The sequence below is a fragment of the Callorhinus ursinus genome, unplaced genomic scaffold (assembly GCF_003265705.2).
Source record: "Callorhinus ursinus isolate GAN/ISIS: 27379988/994484 unplaced genomic scaffold, GSC_fseal_2.0 scaffold9, whole genome shotgun sequence".
Lineage (NCBI taxonomy): Eukaryota > Metazoa > Chordata > Mammalia > Carnivora > Otariidae > Callorhinus > Callorhinus ursinus.
Window position 1 is genome coordinate 48894446 of NW_027397071.1, and position 15396 is coordinate 48909841.

Consider the following 15396-nt stretch of genomic DNA (forward strand, 5'->3'; position numbering starts at 1 on the left):
CGGGTCCCCGCTCCACTCTGCCAGGCAACCTTATCAAGGTCAACACCTGGACCGGGGCGACCACACTCTCCCCTGAGACCTAGGGCTGATGTGATTTGCACGTGAACATGGAGGCGGCTTTTCCTCTGGGGGTCCGAAGCCTTAACCTTGATCTCTTGTTAGCACTGTTCTTCAGGCAGCCCTGCCAAGCCCGCAAGAAAAAGGCAAACAGTGCCTTTGGAAGTAAAGCTCAATGACCTCATTTAAAAGTAACATCTGTAACAATAAACAGGCTACAGTGAGACTATTAAAAGGGGAGCCAATGAGAGCAAGAATGTTTTAAAAATAAATCAGAATTCATACGGTGCATGATACATTTAGTCTCACCACAAAAGATCATTCTGGTTCCTTATAATCATTCCAGCACTAGAGCATAAGTGTCAGGCAAGGTTCCTCAAACCCTCCCGCTGAGAACTCCTTTGGCATCTGATTAAATTTCATCCATTATTCGGTACTAGCAGAAGATGATGGATATGATGGTAATGAGGACCCCGGGGCCCAGAAGCAATCTATCATTGTGCTGTGCACCCCAAGCGGGCCCCTCTCCGACCTAGATGTGGAGGTGGAGAGCCCTATTTTCCACACAGGCACAGGCAACCCAGAGGCAGCTTCCCCCATTCCTAGGAGTCAATGAGATGTTCCGGCAACTGGATAACTTGGGCTGGGGTCCTGCATGCTCACTCTTTCCTCAGCAATGCTGGATGCTGTCCAGGAAAAGCCTGGGCATACGTCCAACCTGTCGGTCCATGATGTACGGTGTTAGGCTTTAAGCTATCAATGGGTAGGGCCTGTATTTGTCTCAACTGCTCTGCACACCTACCTCAGACAGACACATGTGAAGGTGGCAACAAATGATTTCTTCCTCACTGGAGCTCATCCCCAAGATGGAAGCCACCACACCCTCTGAAATCCTCCAGTATCTTACCTCTCCCACCTTCTAGTTAGTGTTGTTGTTGTTCTGGGCAACTTTTCACTCTCCCATCTCTAGATTCTGAGATCCTTGAGGGCGAGGTCTGGGTCTGAGTCAGCTCTGTGCCCTGGGCAGAGGTGCTCAGTTCTCTTCAGGTCAAGGCGCAGGCTCTGTGGGAGCTGTAGGGTTGATGTCTGCAGCACACGGGCTGGGAGGGTCTGCTCAGAAGTACTCTTTCTCAACCATTTGTGATACTTTTGTTTAATAAATTATAAAATCTTACTCTCTTCTAATGCCAAATCCAATTAAAAATAAATATGACTCAACATAGAGCAATGATAATTTTTTTTACTTTGTCAGAGAGCGAGCGAGAAAGAGAGAACACACAAGCAGTGGGAGCGGCAGGGAGAGGGAGAAGCAGGCTCCCCGCTGAGCCAGGAGCCCAATGTGGGACTCGATCCCAGGACCCTGGGACCATGACCTGAGCCGAAGGCAGACGCTTAACCAACTGAGCCACCCAGGTGTCCCAAGAGCAATGATAATTCTAAATAGGTTTTAAAATGATCGACACTCTGCTCTCCCAACACCACTGTCAATATAATAGGTACAGAAATAGGTAAGTGGAGAGAGAAAAAGCCTACCTATCTGATGGTTTCAGGGGACTATACATGCCAAAATATATCAACAGTATATGTTACACATGTGAAGTTTATTGCATATCAATTATGCCTCAGTAAGGTTGATTTGATAGAACAGTGAAAACTTGGGGCGCCTGGGTGGCTCAGTCGTTGAGCATCTGCCTTCGGCTCAGGTCGTGGTCCCAGGGTCCTGGGATTGAGCCCCGCATCGGGCTCCCTGCTCAGCGGGGAGCCTGCTTCTCCCTCTCCCGCTCCCCCTGCTTGTGTTCCCTCTCTTGCTGTGTCTCTCTGTCAAGTGAATGAATAGAATCTTAAAAAAAAACAAAAACAAAACAAAAAACAGTGAAAACTTACTGAGCACCGTATCAACTAGTTTTATACATGGTGTGCGGCTTTTCTTATTAAAAGATTTTATTTATTTATTTGACAGAGAGAGACACAGCGAGAGAGGGAACACAAGCCGGGGGAGTGGGAGAGGGAGAAGCAGGCTTCCCATGGAGCAGGGAGCCCGATGCGGGGCTCGATCCCAGGACCCTGAGATCATGACCCGAGCCGAAGGCAGACGCCTAACAACTGAGCCACCAGGTGCCCCTGTGTGCCGCTTTTCATAACTACTTTATGAGTTTGTTGCTATACCCACTTTATTGGTGCAGAACTCACTTGCTCAAGGCCCAAGTCATGATTTGATCGAGGTGTGTCTGCCTCCAAAGCCCTTGCTCTTTCCAGAACACTACAGTGCCTCCACAAGGTCACTAAATACATGTTGAATGAATTAGCAATCAGCAGATAAAAAGCACACCGAGTATTTCTTGAGAGGAAGAGTAAATATATAAATGTATAAATATGTTGGTGTCTTTCAACCAAAATAATCAGCTGCATTAGTTTGTAAAGACAAAATGTAAAGAAATGCAATTAAGGGGACACCTGACAGAAAGAAAGGCTATCGCAATTGAAATAAGACATAGGCTAAAGTGAGCATTTAATTTTGTGAGAAAAAAACGAATGGCTGAACTGCTAAAACCGGCATGCACCAGCTGAGTAGTCCAATGTCATGGGGTTCGCCACTGACCCCACAGGCTGGCTTAACTGGAAAATGGCACACTGTAGCTCAGAAGGCAGAGTCAAGTTAATTATAGCACTCATGACTCTGAGTGATACTGAACCATAAAAAGCATATTTTACATAATAGAAGGAGTTTTTATGTGACTGTGAAACTATATAGCTGAGACCTCTTAATTATTCTGTAGGTGTTTAACAGATTGGAGAAGTCATTCACTGTCAATGTGAATAAACATACAGAAAGCCAGTTGGACACAGGCCCAATGCTGTTTTGCACTTTCTATTTAATTTGGGTTGGTACTTAGGCACTAGAAGGAAGACCCTGATAAATCAGAATGGACTGGGAATAGGAAGCCACGGGTTCTGGTCCCATCTCTTAAGACTGGCAAGCTCTCTGACCTTACATGTACTCACTATACAGCATCCAAAGGAATCTTTCTAAAATGGAAATTGAATCTCACCATTGCTTTGCTCAAAACCGTTCAAAGGTTTCCCACTGCACCAGAGCTAGCATTAAATCCAAACCCAATAAGGCCCGGCACCCTCTGGCCCCTTTCTAATCTCCAACCTCACTTTTACCCTCTTTAACCCACTACGCCGTACGTCAAGGGCTACCTCTTTCAGTTCTGCAAACGTGCCAAGCTCTCCACACAAGATGATCCTTAGACCTGAAGTAACTCTTTTCAACTTCTCAGAGAGACCTACCTTGACCACCCTTGATTATTACCCTCTCTAATAGCACCCAGCACTTTCCTTCAGAGCAAAAACTGGTAATGGTCGGTGTACTGATTTTTGTGGCTATGGTTCATGTCTCTTATGCAGACTTGCTGCAAGCTCCATGAGGGTAGGAGCCAAACCCAGAGCCAAATTCACCACATTCCCAAAGCCTGGTGCATGCCTGGTTTTTAGGATGCACTGAGTCAGAAACTGCTAGATAAGCCACAGTGAATGATGACCCTGGCCAAGGCTCTTCACCTCTGTGCCCCATGAGATTTCACCATTTCCTCATCTCTAGTCTCTGAGTGATGGATTTGGACAAGGTATTTCCAAAGACCCTTTAGAAACCAAAGAGAAATAAGAAGGGTAAAGAATGAAGGTCAACAGAAAGGAAGGAAGCACAAAGATTTGCAACTAGAAAGAGCAAATTTCTCACTGGCTTTGACCAAGTTTATGCAAAAAAGGGGTTAAAAGCAGGGGTATTCTTACCTCCTAGTAAGTTAGAATAACTTAGTAGGTCAGCACTAAGAAATTATTATTATTATTGACCCAAGACTAAACAAAATGTACAAACGGTACCAAGAAATGTCTAGACAGAATGACAGAAAACTTCATAGTGGCTTTTAACAAACGAGGAGGTTCTCCTGTGACAACTCCTTGTTCTTTAAAGGCAAACTCTGTTCTCCTTGGTCTCCTTCTGTGAGCCTTCAACAAATTTACTATTTCTCTCTACAGTTCCTATGTTAATTCTAACAAAGACAAACAACTTCTCAATACCTAATGGCTTATTTTTCTTCAGCCATAACATACCAATTGTAGTCGGAAAAGCAGCTAAAAACATGCTTTTCGGGGGTGCCCAGCTGGCTCAGCTGGTAGACCATGCGATTCTTAATCTTGGAGGTCATGACTTTGAGCCCCATGTTGGGGGTAGAGTTTACTTAAAAATGTGTCTTCCCCCCTTTTCAGGCATTCTTTATTTCCCATTTGAGTCTCAAGATTCACCTGCATAGTGTAGTATACTGTCTGTGGGAAATTCTAACATATGGGCCTCAGATTCCCTGGCCCCCAAATATTTCCCTTCCAATTTCACCATCTACATCTGACCAGTTCTTGGATCATCAGCCTCTCTAGTCAAAACAAAACCATGTCCCCAACCTCCTCGCCTGCCCTCTTTAATGCTTAAACCATCAGGCTGATGAGAACGAGATGGATTACAAACCACTTGTAGTTGAGCTGTGACTTTGGTTTTTCCTGACAATATTAACCACCAAAGGCAGAAAACAGAGAAAATGCTCTGTAGGAGAAAGCTCGTTGCCTCCCACCTCAAGGAACTCTGGCCTTTCTGATGCCCAGCCCAACACCATTCAGTGAAACACACAAAGCTATCTATCTCCCACAGCTTGCCAAATATAAAATACAAGAGCTGTCCTAAATACACAGAAAGGCAGACACACAAAAACACACACACTGCCCCAAAAGATCAGAAACTACACAGCACCCTTCAGTAATATTCTGTGCAACAGAAATCATTTTGGAGGGGAATAAACACTTTGAGGACTACAAACAAAATTTCTGGCATTACACTCTATATCACACCTTCTAATTCCTACTCCTAGCTCATACCCAGAGCATCATTTTACCACACATTCTGAATGAGCTGGACACTCAGCTACTGTTTATACTTTTCAGGAGTGGTAGGCATACTGAGTATTTGACAATTCACCAGGCACTTTGCTATGTCTTTTATATATATTATCTCAGTTAATTTTTTTAAACAACCTTTTGAGGTAGGTTTAATTTATTATTCAGGAAACCAAGGCTTATACAGGTTAATTTTTCCCAGTGTATGATAGCTATGCAAGAGCCAAAATAGGTGGAGCTTTACCAAAGGGATACTATTCTTACCTTATAACTAAGCATATTCTGACTCAGAAAGGGAAGAGTGACCTAAGCTCTGACCCTTGAATGGGATCTAGACCATGTAGCCCAGTAATTCTGTTACCACAACGACCATGCTAGCTAAAGTCCATTGCCAAACTTAGATTAATGGCAGCTGACCCAGCTAATCCCACTATATTTACTTCAGTCCAATACTAAGGAGAGAATATCCTCAAATCTCAGGTTCTGCTCCAAGCTCACAGCTTTTTATGTCCGTTCTAGGTTATCTGCATAATGCCAAAATAACCATTCCATTATGTCCTCAATTCCGTTAAGACAGTCTGGTCATGGGCTCAGAGAATTCAGGATACACTTCCGGGGCAGTCCAAAATCACTACAGGATCTACTACTCTGTCTTCTTCCTTTTAATAGACCACTCCCAGGTGATCTCCAAACATTCACGGAAGGGGTAAGAGAAATTTAACAGAGTTCTCAAAGCCTGGCTGATCATCACCATCAGCTTCTGAAACCTATAGATTCCCAAGCTTTACCAAGCCAATATTCTGAGTCGCCAAGTCTGAGCTGGGGGTAAAAGAATAGGTATTTTTTGACAAAGCACTCCAGATGACTCTGATGATCAGCCAAATTTGGGACAACTGGCCAAAGACACTTAACTCCACCGTCCCATCTATTTCCCTAGCTTTACTTCCTTCCTAGACTGTTTATCTATCTTCAGCATATAATCATTTTCAAGTTTCCCAAACTTAAAAAATGATTAGCAATAACAATAAAACCCTTCCTTTACCCTGTCTCTTCCTATCAGGGACCTTTCCCCTTTTCCTCAGCCAAGCGATCTGGAGGAGTAGTCGGCAATGACCCTCCACCTCCTGCCCTCCCATTCCTCCCTCATCCGGCCATCTTGCCTACGCCATGGCCACCTCTCTCTAATCCCACTCTCGGATTACATTTAATAGTCTACCCAGTTTTCTCCTTCTTCCAGGCCAACTACAGTTCCATCCATTTTCCACAAAGCTCTCTGGCTTATGCTGCTTAGTCTGTCAGTTGGTTGACGTCAAGCTAAAAAACAAATCAAAACAAAAGCCAAACCAAAACCAAACTCCTCAGATTCATATACAAGTGGTTAAAATCTGGCTTAGTGCTACCTTCATTTCCTGTTACTTACTGCCCTCTTCCACAATGATCCTGGATTGGGCTGCCTGCACTTTTATAGATTTCTAACTGAGAAATGTACTTACCCCCGGCACATCACCTGGATAATTCCCAACGTCTTTTAAGAGGCAACTCAACCTTACAATATGGGTCAAGTAACCCCTGCTTACCTTTATCATTACAGCACTTAGCACTGTATAGTAGCAGCAGTTGTCTGTTGATTTTCTCCTTCCCTTCACTCCCCTCAATACATACATATATACAACTAGGTTGTGAGCTTGAGGGTAAAACCTCTTGTCTTGATAATCTTGGTGTCTGCCACAGTGACTACCTTATAGATGTTACCTGAGAAAAGCTCTTTATAAGAAAGTACAAGGAAGGAGCTGTGGTCGGTTCTGAGTCTCAAGCTTCGGTATTGTGTAAAATGAAGCTGCTGTTAACTGACATATAGAACGTGGGTGGGGGAGGTGGTTTGAGTTGGAAGTGTCAGAGATTATGGGTTTGATGTGAGACATAAAGAGTTTGAAGTAACAGCAGGCAGAATACAGGGATGGAGACATCTCTTTGTCCTAAGCAATCTATGATAGGAGGCTCATTGGACTAGGAATCAGGACATAATGTTTAGTCATCTCAATACCCACAATTTGTTGTCTGACTGTAGGTAGATCAGTTAACTTCTCTGGGCCTGTTTCTCATCTATAAAATTGAGTGGATACTTGTCTTTGGTATCCATGGGAAGACAAAAGTATAAAATGGTTTATGAGGTGCTAAGCAGCAACAGATTTTCTTGTGTGCGCTGTGTATTTGGGCTCAGCATAGTTTCATGCACACGCAGGATGATATTTTTCATATGCATGGTCTGTGTCACTCTATATACCTGAGATATTTATGTATGCCAATTTGCTATGAAGCCAAAGAAACCAGTGCTACCTTACGAGCAAATCACAACCACATTCTTTTCTTTCCCAAGGTCCTTCAAAAGTCTTGGTTCTTCAATTATAAAAATGAAACAAAAGCACCAAGAAAATTCTTGTTTCATTCATTCATCAGTATTTGCTGTGTACCGGCTATGGACACTGGATTGGGAACTCGACACACAAAAAATAAAAGGAGCGGGGGGTCAAGTAGATGCCCAAGATAAAAACTTTAATTTCTAAGAATGTACCATAGAGTAAAATAATAAAGAAGAGAGGTAGCTGAGGACCTCACTGAGCCTGAGGACCCCCACCTCAGCCTGACTTCTCCCGCTGCTCAATCCTGCTTCCTTCCCTTTCCCCACAGGCCACCAGTCTCCACCTTAAAGTGTGCCCCACTAGCAAACCCAACCAGTACAACAGACAAAGAATTCTACCTGTGAGCGTCAGGAGAGATGACAAAGATGCTGGGCCCTGAGGAATGAGCAATATTTTACAAGTCAGAGGAGGCAGGCACTATATCCTAGGATAAAACAGTAACATGAGCAAAAGCATGGAGGAGTGATAGAGATTGAGGATTTGAAGAAATGAAAGTGACCTCGTGAGGGGAGAGGGAAGAAGGAAGAGAAGAAGATGGAGTTGAAAGGCCTCCATCTTTATCTTACAGGTGAGCCACCAGAGGTTTTTAAGAAATGGAGTTATGGAACAGATATTTGCAAAATACCTACAATGTGCAGGATATATTTAAAAGGGAATAAAAGCAGAGACACCTTTTGGGGGGTTTCTGTATTAATTCATCTTCTAGAAAGGTCTGTGAAGATCTAAGTTTATGGCATTAGCAGTGGAGAAGACAAAAGGGATTCAAGACTTATCTCTGAACTATGGAATCTGAGCCAAGCTGCCCCTTCAATGAAAAGGGGACAATGAGACCTACGTCACAAGTCAGTAGGACAAGCAGGAAGAAGGACACACAGAAATGCCTAGAGAGGTGACTTGTATGTAGTAAATACTTAACAAATATTCACTCACCAACACTCTCTTTTGATCACTGACTTAAGGGAAGTTAAATCTGTTAAAACCTGGAGAAGTACTGGGTGGAAAAAGGTGAGGAAGAATTCCCACTGTAACCAGGATGGAGGTATTGCTAATTGGGACAGTGAGCCCAGACTGCGGAGAAGTTTAGGGAAAAGTTTGTTTTCTGTTTAATTTTTGAGGTAGCTACAGAATCATCACAGAGACCTGTGTGTCTTAAAGTTGGTTACTCAATAAATAAACTCAAATAGGCCACGGCCGGAGAGAGAGATCTGTAATTCCGCAGCATGTGGCCGGAGCTGAGGTGCTGGCTAAATTGAGAACATTTGGGGAGATAACATTTAGACGTGAGGAAGGTGGTTAAGAGAGGACATGCGGGGACATCTATCTGAGGACAAAGGAGCTTAAGAAGAAAAATGAAAAGGTCTGAGCAGCGAAGTAAGAGGATAAATGGCACAGAATAATTTTACAGAAACCAAAGGATGATAGAGCTTCAGAAAAGACGTTTACCTGCCAACTACTATACAGGCGGTCAGGGAAACTGGGGGGTCACTTGGAATCCTTCCAGAGGGCCGTGATAGAGTGAAAAACTGGGGCAGTCTGAATGTTGACCTGGAGTAGACTGATTAATTCAAGGACGTTATACAATCATTACCCCTAGGATCTAGAAGTATACTTATTTACACATATGCAAAAGAATGTTCAGGATACATTTGTTAACTACAAAAACAGAAAAACAGAAAACAAAACCAGGCTATATCCATGATAATATGTATATGAGATTTTATACACACACACACACACACACACACACACATATATATGAGACTATGTGTGACTAATAAAATCTTCTGCAATCAGTATAACAGCGTTGTTGTAACAAACTATAAAAAAGACTAGACTTTGAAGTAGCTTGCATTATAGGGACAGAACTTGAAGGGATGCTTAATTTTGTGGATATGTGTGTACACACACACACACACACACACACACACACACACAAATGTAAACTGAATCACATAGCCTCAATAATCTAGATTTCTAAGTGACTGAATAAGTTTTAGATGTTATATGAATAATTACATTTCTTATGACACTAATGCAATCATGAAGCTGGGGCAAAGAGGCATAAAAACAAACTAGAGATTCCTAGGTTGGCTGATTTTTATGCTTTTATTTTAGGTTTTTAGGGAGAACACAGCTTTTCACTGCATTGGCATTAGCATATGGAACAGGTCATTTTTGTGGCATTTGAAAGCAGAGAGAAAAACCTACAATACAGAGCCCATCGTTGTCATTCACAGAAGGAAGTGATGAAGCCACTGAAAGCAGCAGCACAGTCTCCAGCCTCCGGTGCCCACCTGTACCTCCTGCAGCATTTACCGTTGTAACATGACTTACAGATGCCCCCGACACCCCGTGAATCCCGTTTCTCAATGTAGACTGCAACGCTACCAAGATCGAAGTTTGCAACTTCAAATGATGTCTTTAAATCAAACACAATAAAGAAAGTCCAGGCACTTTTTCTTTTGGCAAGAAAGACTCACTCCCACGCCACTCACACCTCAATTGCATAACTCAAGAGAGCAAGAGGCAACTTTCCTTGGACTCTTCAAATAAATTCTCTTTAGGGATCAGGCTACCCACAAGAAAATAGCTCAGCAGGAATTAAAAAGAGAGAGAGAGAAAGAGAGGGAGGGAGGGAGAGAGGGAGAGAGAGAGGGAGGGAGGGAGGGAGGGAGGGAGGGAGAGAAACTAGGGATAAAAGCAGGAAGGAACCTGAGCAAAACATTACCAGCACCATAATGGAACGTGTGCACTGTCAAATGTTAGTTGCTTGAAGGGAATCAGGGACAAGGAGTCAGTTTAGAAAGTCGAGGTCTGGCAGGGTTGGGTTTAAGAAAACGAATACACATATGTGTTGGATGGATGGACACATGAACTAGTTTTGGGTAAATGAAGCTAAGAATGGTTTACAATTTATGTGGGTCTGTTTCTAGCTAGTCTGAAAGGCAATCTGAAACTGTGTTATCAATTAGGGACCCATTGATGGATTATATACAGTCTGAAAAAGCCTGAGGCTGGACATCTTACAGATGTAAATATCAGACATGTGATAGCCCACGAAGTACATTAATTCTGCTCTGAAAGGAGGCATGAGCTGGAGAGAAGGAAAAGGGGGAGCTCTGAGGTCACCCTCCACCATCTACCACTCCTCTTACATTACAAATGACTGCTCAAGAATGTGGACTTTGGGATGCAGCCACTGCTTGGTGGAATGTCACACAACTTCAAATACAAGCAAGTCCATTCTCAAAAACCTGAACATTGCCAAAAACTGCTTGTAAATCTAGCTATGTCGACTGAGCCGAGAACAACTCTTGTTAGGTAGGATGTTATACTTGAGACATGCTTTTAGAAACAGCAAAATTCAAAATCTGATCTTTAACCATGTACCTATGCCCTCACCATCTCTTTCCTTCCCACCTCCTGATTTTTCAAACTCTCTCCCCCTTCACAAACAACTACTGTAATAAAACAGCATTTTGTCAGGATTCCCAATTATGTGCGCAGCTGAGTTCTACTCTAAAACCTCATTTATAGAAGATAAACTTAATGTAACTAAGAGGTCTTCAATGCCTCTTTCTCTGCCTCACTCTTGGCTGATGATCGTGCTTCTTAAGTCTCCGAGAAAACAAAATCACTAAGAAGGGAATGTCTCTGTGTTCCCGACACTACATCGATCATTGCGGGCATCCCTGCACACTCGCTTTTCCTTCCCTCCTCTTACTAAGAATGAACACTGCGCTTTTGGACTACCTCACTGGAATCCCACCATCTCTTGCCTAATCAAGGAAAAGGCTCCAGTAACTGTCTCTCTTCTTGCTCTTGGGTCTTTAAGCTTTCCTCTACTGGATCATTCCCTTTGGCACATAACCTTGCTGTAATTTCTCTCAATTTAAAAACACTCTCTGGACTCTACATGGCACTCCAGCTTTCCTTTCAGCACACCTTGGGAATTCATGTACTTACTGTTTCCAGCTCCTCTTGTCCATTCTTAAGAGCCTGAACTAACCAGGATCAGCCTGTCATTCTACTGTTATACTAAACAACCTTCGTCAAGTTCATCGATGACCTCCATGTTCCTAAATCCAATGTCCGTTTTCTTAGCCTTTGTCTTACTGGGCCTACTTGATCCAGTTGATCTCTCCCGGCTTCTTGAAATACTTTTTTACTTGGATTCAAGAAGACGACTCTCTTGGTTCTCCTACCAGACTTCCTTCCTTCTCAGATTTCTTCAGGGCTTCCTCTTCATTTCAGTGACCTTTAAATGGTAAGGTATCCTCAGACAGTCCTGAACCTCTTCTCTTTTTTACCCACAGCCACTTGCTAGGTGATCTTTCTGGGTCTCATGATTTAAGTATTACCTATACACAACGAATCTCAAATTTCAATCTCTAGTCTGACCCATTCCCCAGATTCCAGACTTCTATAACCAACTGCCTAGGAGAGCTTTCCACGTGGATATCTAATAGGCATCTCAAACTTTGCGTTTCTACATCTGAAATGTTGACTCCCTGCCTGCCACCAGTATTCCCCATCATAGTAAATGGCAACTCTGTCCTTCTCTTTGATAAGGCCAAATATCTTGGAAGTCCTTCCCAGCTCTTCTCTTACTCTTACATATACTCCCCACCCCCATTCAATTCATTAGCAAATCCTAATGGTTCTACCTGCAAAACATATTCAGAATCCAACCACTTCTCACCACCTCCACTGTTATTACACTATTAATACCATTGCCACCGGCCACCTGGATTTTGGAATAACCTCTTAAATGGTCTCCCTGCTTCCACCATTGCCTTGCTATAATCTTTTCTTGCCACAGCAGTCCATAAACCTTTTAACCTAAGTCAAGTCATGACTCTGCATAAGCCCTTTTTGCTCCTTGCCCCGACCTCCCCTCCACCATGATCTCCTATCTCATTCACAGCAAAAGCTAAAGTCCTTCTAAGAGCCAGTAAAATAAGGCTCTTGGTGATCTGGTCCCCAGCTGCCTCTCTGGTCTCATCTTCTACGATCAATCCTCGTTCGCTGAATCACAGTTACAGCGGCCTTCTCGCTATTACTTAGCACACTAAACACTCTCCCAACTCAAACCCTTTGCCTGGGATACATTTCCTCCTGTTATTCTTATGGTTTTACAACCCCACTTATTCAGATCTCACTGATGAGCCCTTTCATAAAGTAATAAGACTCCTTCTTCTCCCTCCTCCCTCCCTCCCCTCCCATCCCCAGTCAAAATTACCACTATGTCTCATCCCTGTGTTATTGTTCCTCCATAACATTCATTATCACCAGACATACTGTATATTTACTTGTCCTTTTGTTTAAGGTTTATGTCTCCCAGCTCCCAGAATATAAGTTTTTTGCTTTGTTTACAGCTGACCTAGGACAAAGGAAAGTGTTTACCACATAGAAGGTGCTCAATAGGTATATAATGACTATTAATGATGGAGACAGAGCTCAACAATATACTCATTATTAGAAACAATCAATAGATATAAAACAAGGCAATGAGGAGGGAACCCTGGCTATGGCAGCTTCCAGATCCTCCAAGGCCTGGCCCACTGAGGTGAGGGATCCTGGCAGGACAGTGTTGCTTTGGCTCCCAAGTGAGCATGCACCACCCTCAGTGTGGCTGGCCCAGCCTACACTTTCTTATTGTCCCAATCACACAGCCAGAAGGGGAATGGAGCTTTGCCTAGAACCGTGACACCTGACTGAGGATCTACTCTCAGGTATTATGAAAGGTATTGTCTACCAGAAAGGAGTGAAAATATATTGGGAAGTAGTTTGTAATTCCTTCTTGCTTTATTTCCCCCACCTCCCCCCTGTTATAAAAGCAATGCTTGCTTAGTTTAAAATTAAGAAAATCAGGGCACCTGGGTGCCTCAGTTGGTTAAGCATCTGCCTTCAGCTCAAGTCATGATCCCAGGGTCCTGGGATCGAGTCCCACATCGGGCTTCCTGCTTCTCTCTCTCCCTCTGCCCCTCCCTCCTGCTCTCCGTCTCTCAAATAAAATCTTTAAAAAAACCTAAGAAAATTGGTAAGAAAAATACCCCACGATTCTATCACTAAAAGGTAACTATTAACATTTATGTGTGAGCCCTTCCAGATCTTATGTATACAAAGTAGTAATGGACTATATTCTTTCCTTATGTATTCAAATACCCAGAAGTTAACATATTTTTAACTATACAAAATGTGCATATCTGGGGCACATTCATATCTGATTTTATTCAAAGATTGCTATTTTGGGGTGCCTTGGTGGCTCAGTTGGTTGGGCCTCTGACTCGTGATTTCAGCTCAGGTCATGATCTCATGGGTTGTGGGATCGAGTCCCGTATCAGGCTCTGTGCTCAGTGGGGAATCTGCTTGGGATTCTCTCCTTTGTCCCTCCAAACCCGGTGCACAAGCTCTCCGTCTCTCTAATATATAAATCTTTAAAAAAATTGCTATTTTAAGCTCAAGTCTTCAGACCCAACCTGTCTTGTGTTACTGAGCGTAACCGAGGAAAAGGTAAGCACTGAATTTGGGAACTAGAAAATTTAAGTTCTAGCTCTGTGTTCTGTGCCAGCTATGGAATCTTCTGTAATTCATTTACTCTGCCTATTTCATGTCCTTCTGTGCTCTTATTTTTTTATGAAAAATATTTTCACTGAGCTTCTTTTCTCCATGGAAATCTTTAGTAAAAGTGAAAGATTTATGCGATCTGAAGAGAAACCAGAGTGTTGAGCTTCTTTTCTCATAGCTAATCCCACCTGCTCCAGATGGCCTCCAGATTCTCTGACCAATTTAAAAAAAAAAACTGAATCCGTTATGTATTGGTCTATACGATATGTACCTGGCATATTTAGGTTGACCATTTGGCCAGCAGCTAGAGTTTTAATATCCTTAAGCGACAAAGCTTACAGTTCTTTCTTTTCCAGACTTACTAGATTACCTGATTTGTGTATACAACTCCCAAAGGCTACAGTTCTCTCCAGGGACCATGACTGGATGGGGCTCTGAAAGTACATATTCTGTCCCTCCAGCTTCTCTAAGGTTTTACATGTCTGTAAGAGACCTGGTATTTGGGAAATACAGTCTGTCATGTCTAAGATTAGATCCTTTATCTCTCCAGTAATAAGGGAAACCTTAGGATCCTTCTGAGCCTCAGATTTTTCCTTGGTAAAATCTAAGGACTGAAACTGGTAGGTGATCTCTAAAGGTATTTTCAGCTCTTAAAAGGAAGGGGAAGCCTTTAGGTTCTGAAGCCCATCAACCAACAAGTGTACATAACAAGACAAATAGGGTGAGAAATATAGACTGGAACAGCAGGACAAGAAAGCAGAGATGCTATGTCCCTTTGGAACCCTATAGAACTATATATACAGGTACCCTAGTAGTTATTACTACTGCATATCACTAAGTTTTAACAAAACTGAGAACAAAGTTCAACTTCAATATATAGCATCCTACCACTGTTATTAGAAATTCTCCCTTATCCTTTTTTCCAAAATACCAAAACAAACTAAAAATTACAAATAGGGAATATAAATTCAATACTTTCTACTGCAAAGATAACTGGGTCTCTAAAATAATCTTTAAAATAACAAATGTAAAACTCCTATCAAATGAGATAATGGATTGAAGAATCTAGCCGTATGTATAACTATATAGTAAATGCTCAATACAGGTCAGCTCTTTTCTTTTTCCTTTCCCCGAGTGTCAACTTTCCAGAAAGAAATATCCAATTTTATGGATATTTTCTCTTCAAATCTTAAGGGAAAATGTCTAAAGCAATACATTTATTCAACTTGAATGTGGTGGAATATAGTTCACCTTTACAAACCAAGAGATTACTGACCTGAATTTAAATCTCGTCCTGGATTGAAGGCCCGGCTATTAACAGTGGTAGAAAGTCGATCACAACTAATTGTTCTAGATACATTGGTATTAAAGTTCCCATCAAATCTGAAACAACAGAAGAGAA

General features: G+C 42.5%; 1 protein-coding gene across 4 annotated transcripts in view; it reads right to left on the reverse strand.

Moving 5' to 3' along the window:
- Positions 1 to 15396, reverse strand: part of CACHD1 (cache domain containing 1) — a 208569-nt gene that overhangs the window by 59325 nt on the left and 133848 nt on the right. For 3 of the 4 annotated variants that reach the window (XR_012379441.1, XM_025871769.2, XM_073896600.1), the window contains exon 4: positions 15271 to 15377. Coding sequence is in view for 2 of the 4 variants with exons in the window: in XM_025871769.2 (XP_025727554.1) it covers positions 15271 to 15377 (107 nt within the window). In the remaining 2 variants the exon portion in view is untranslated. Of the gene's footprint in view, positions 1 to 6581; positions 6693 to 15270; positions 15378 to 15396 lie in introns of those variants that run through there. The other variant, XM_073896601.1, reaches the window with a different exon arrangement.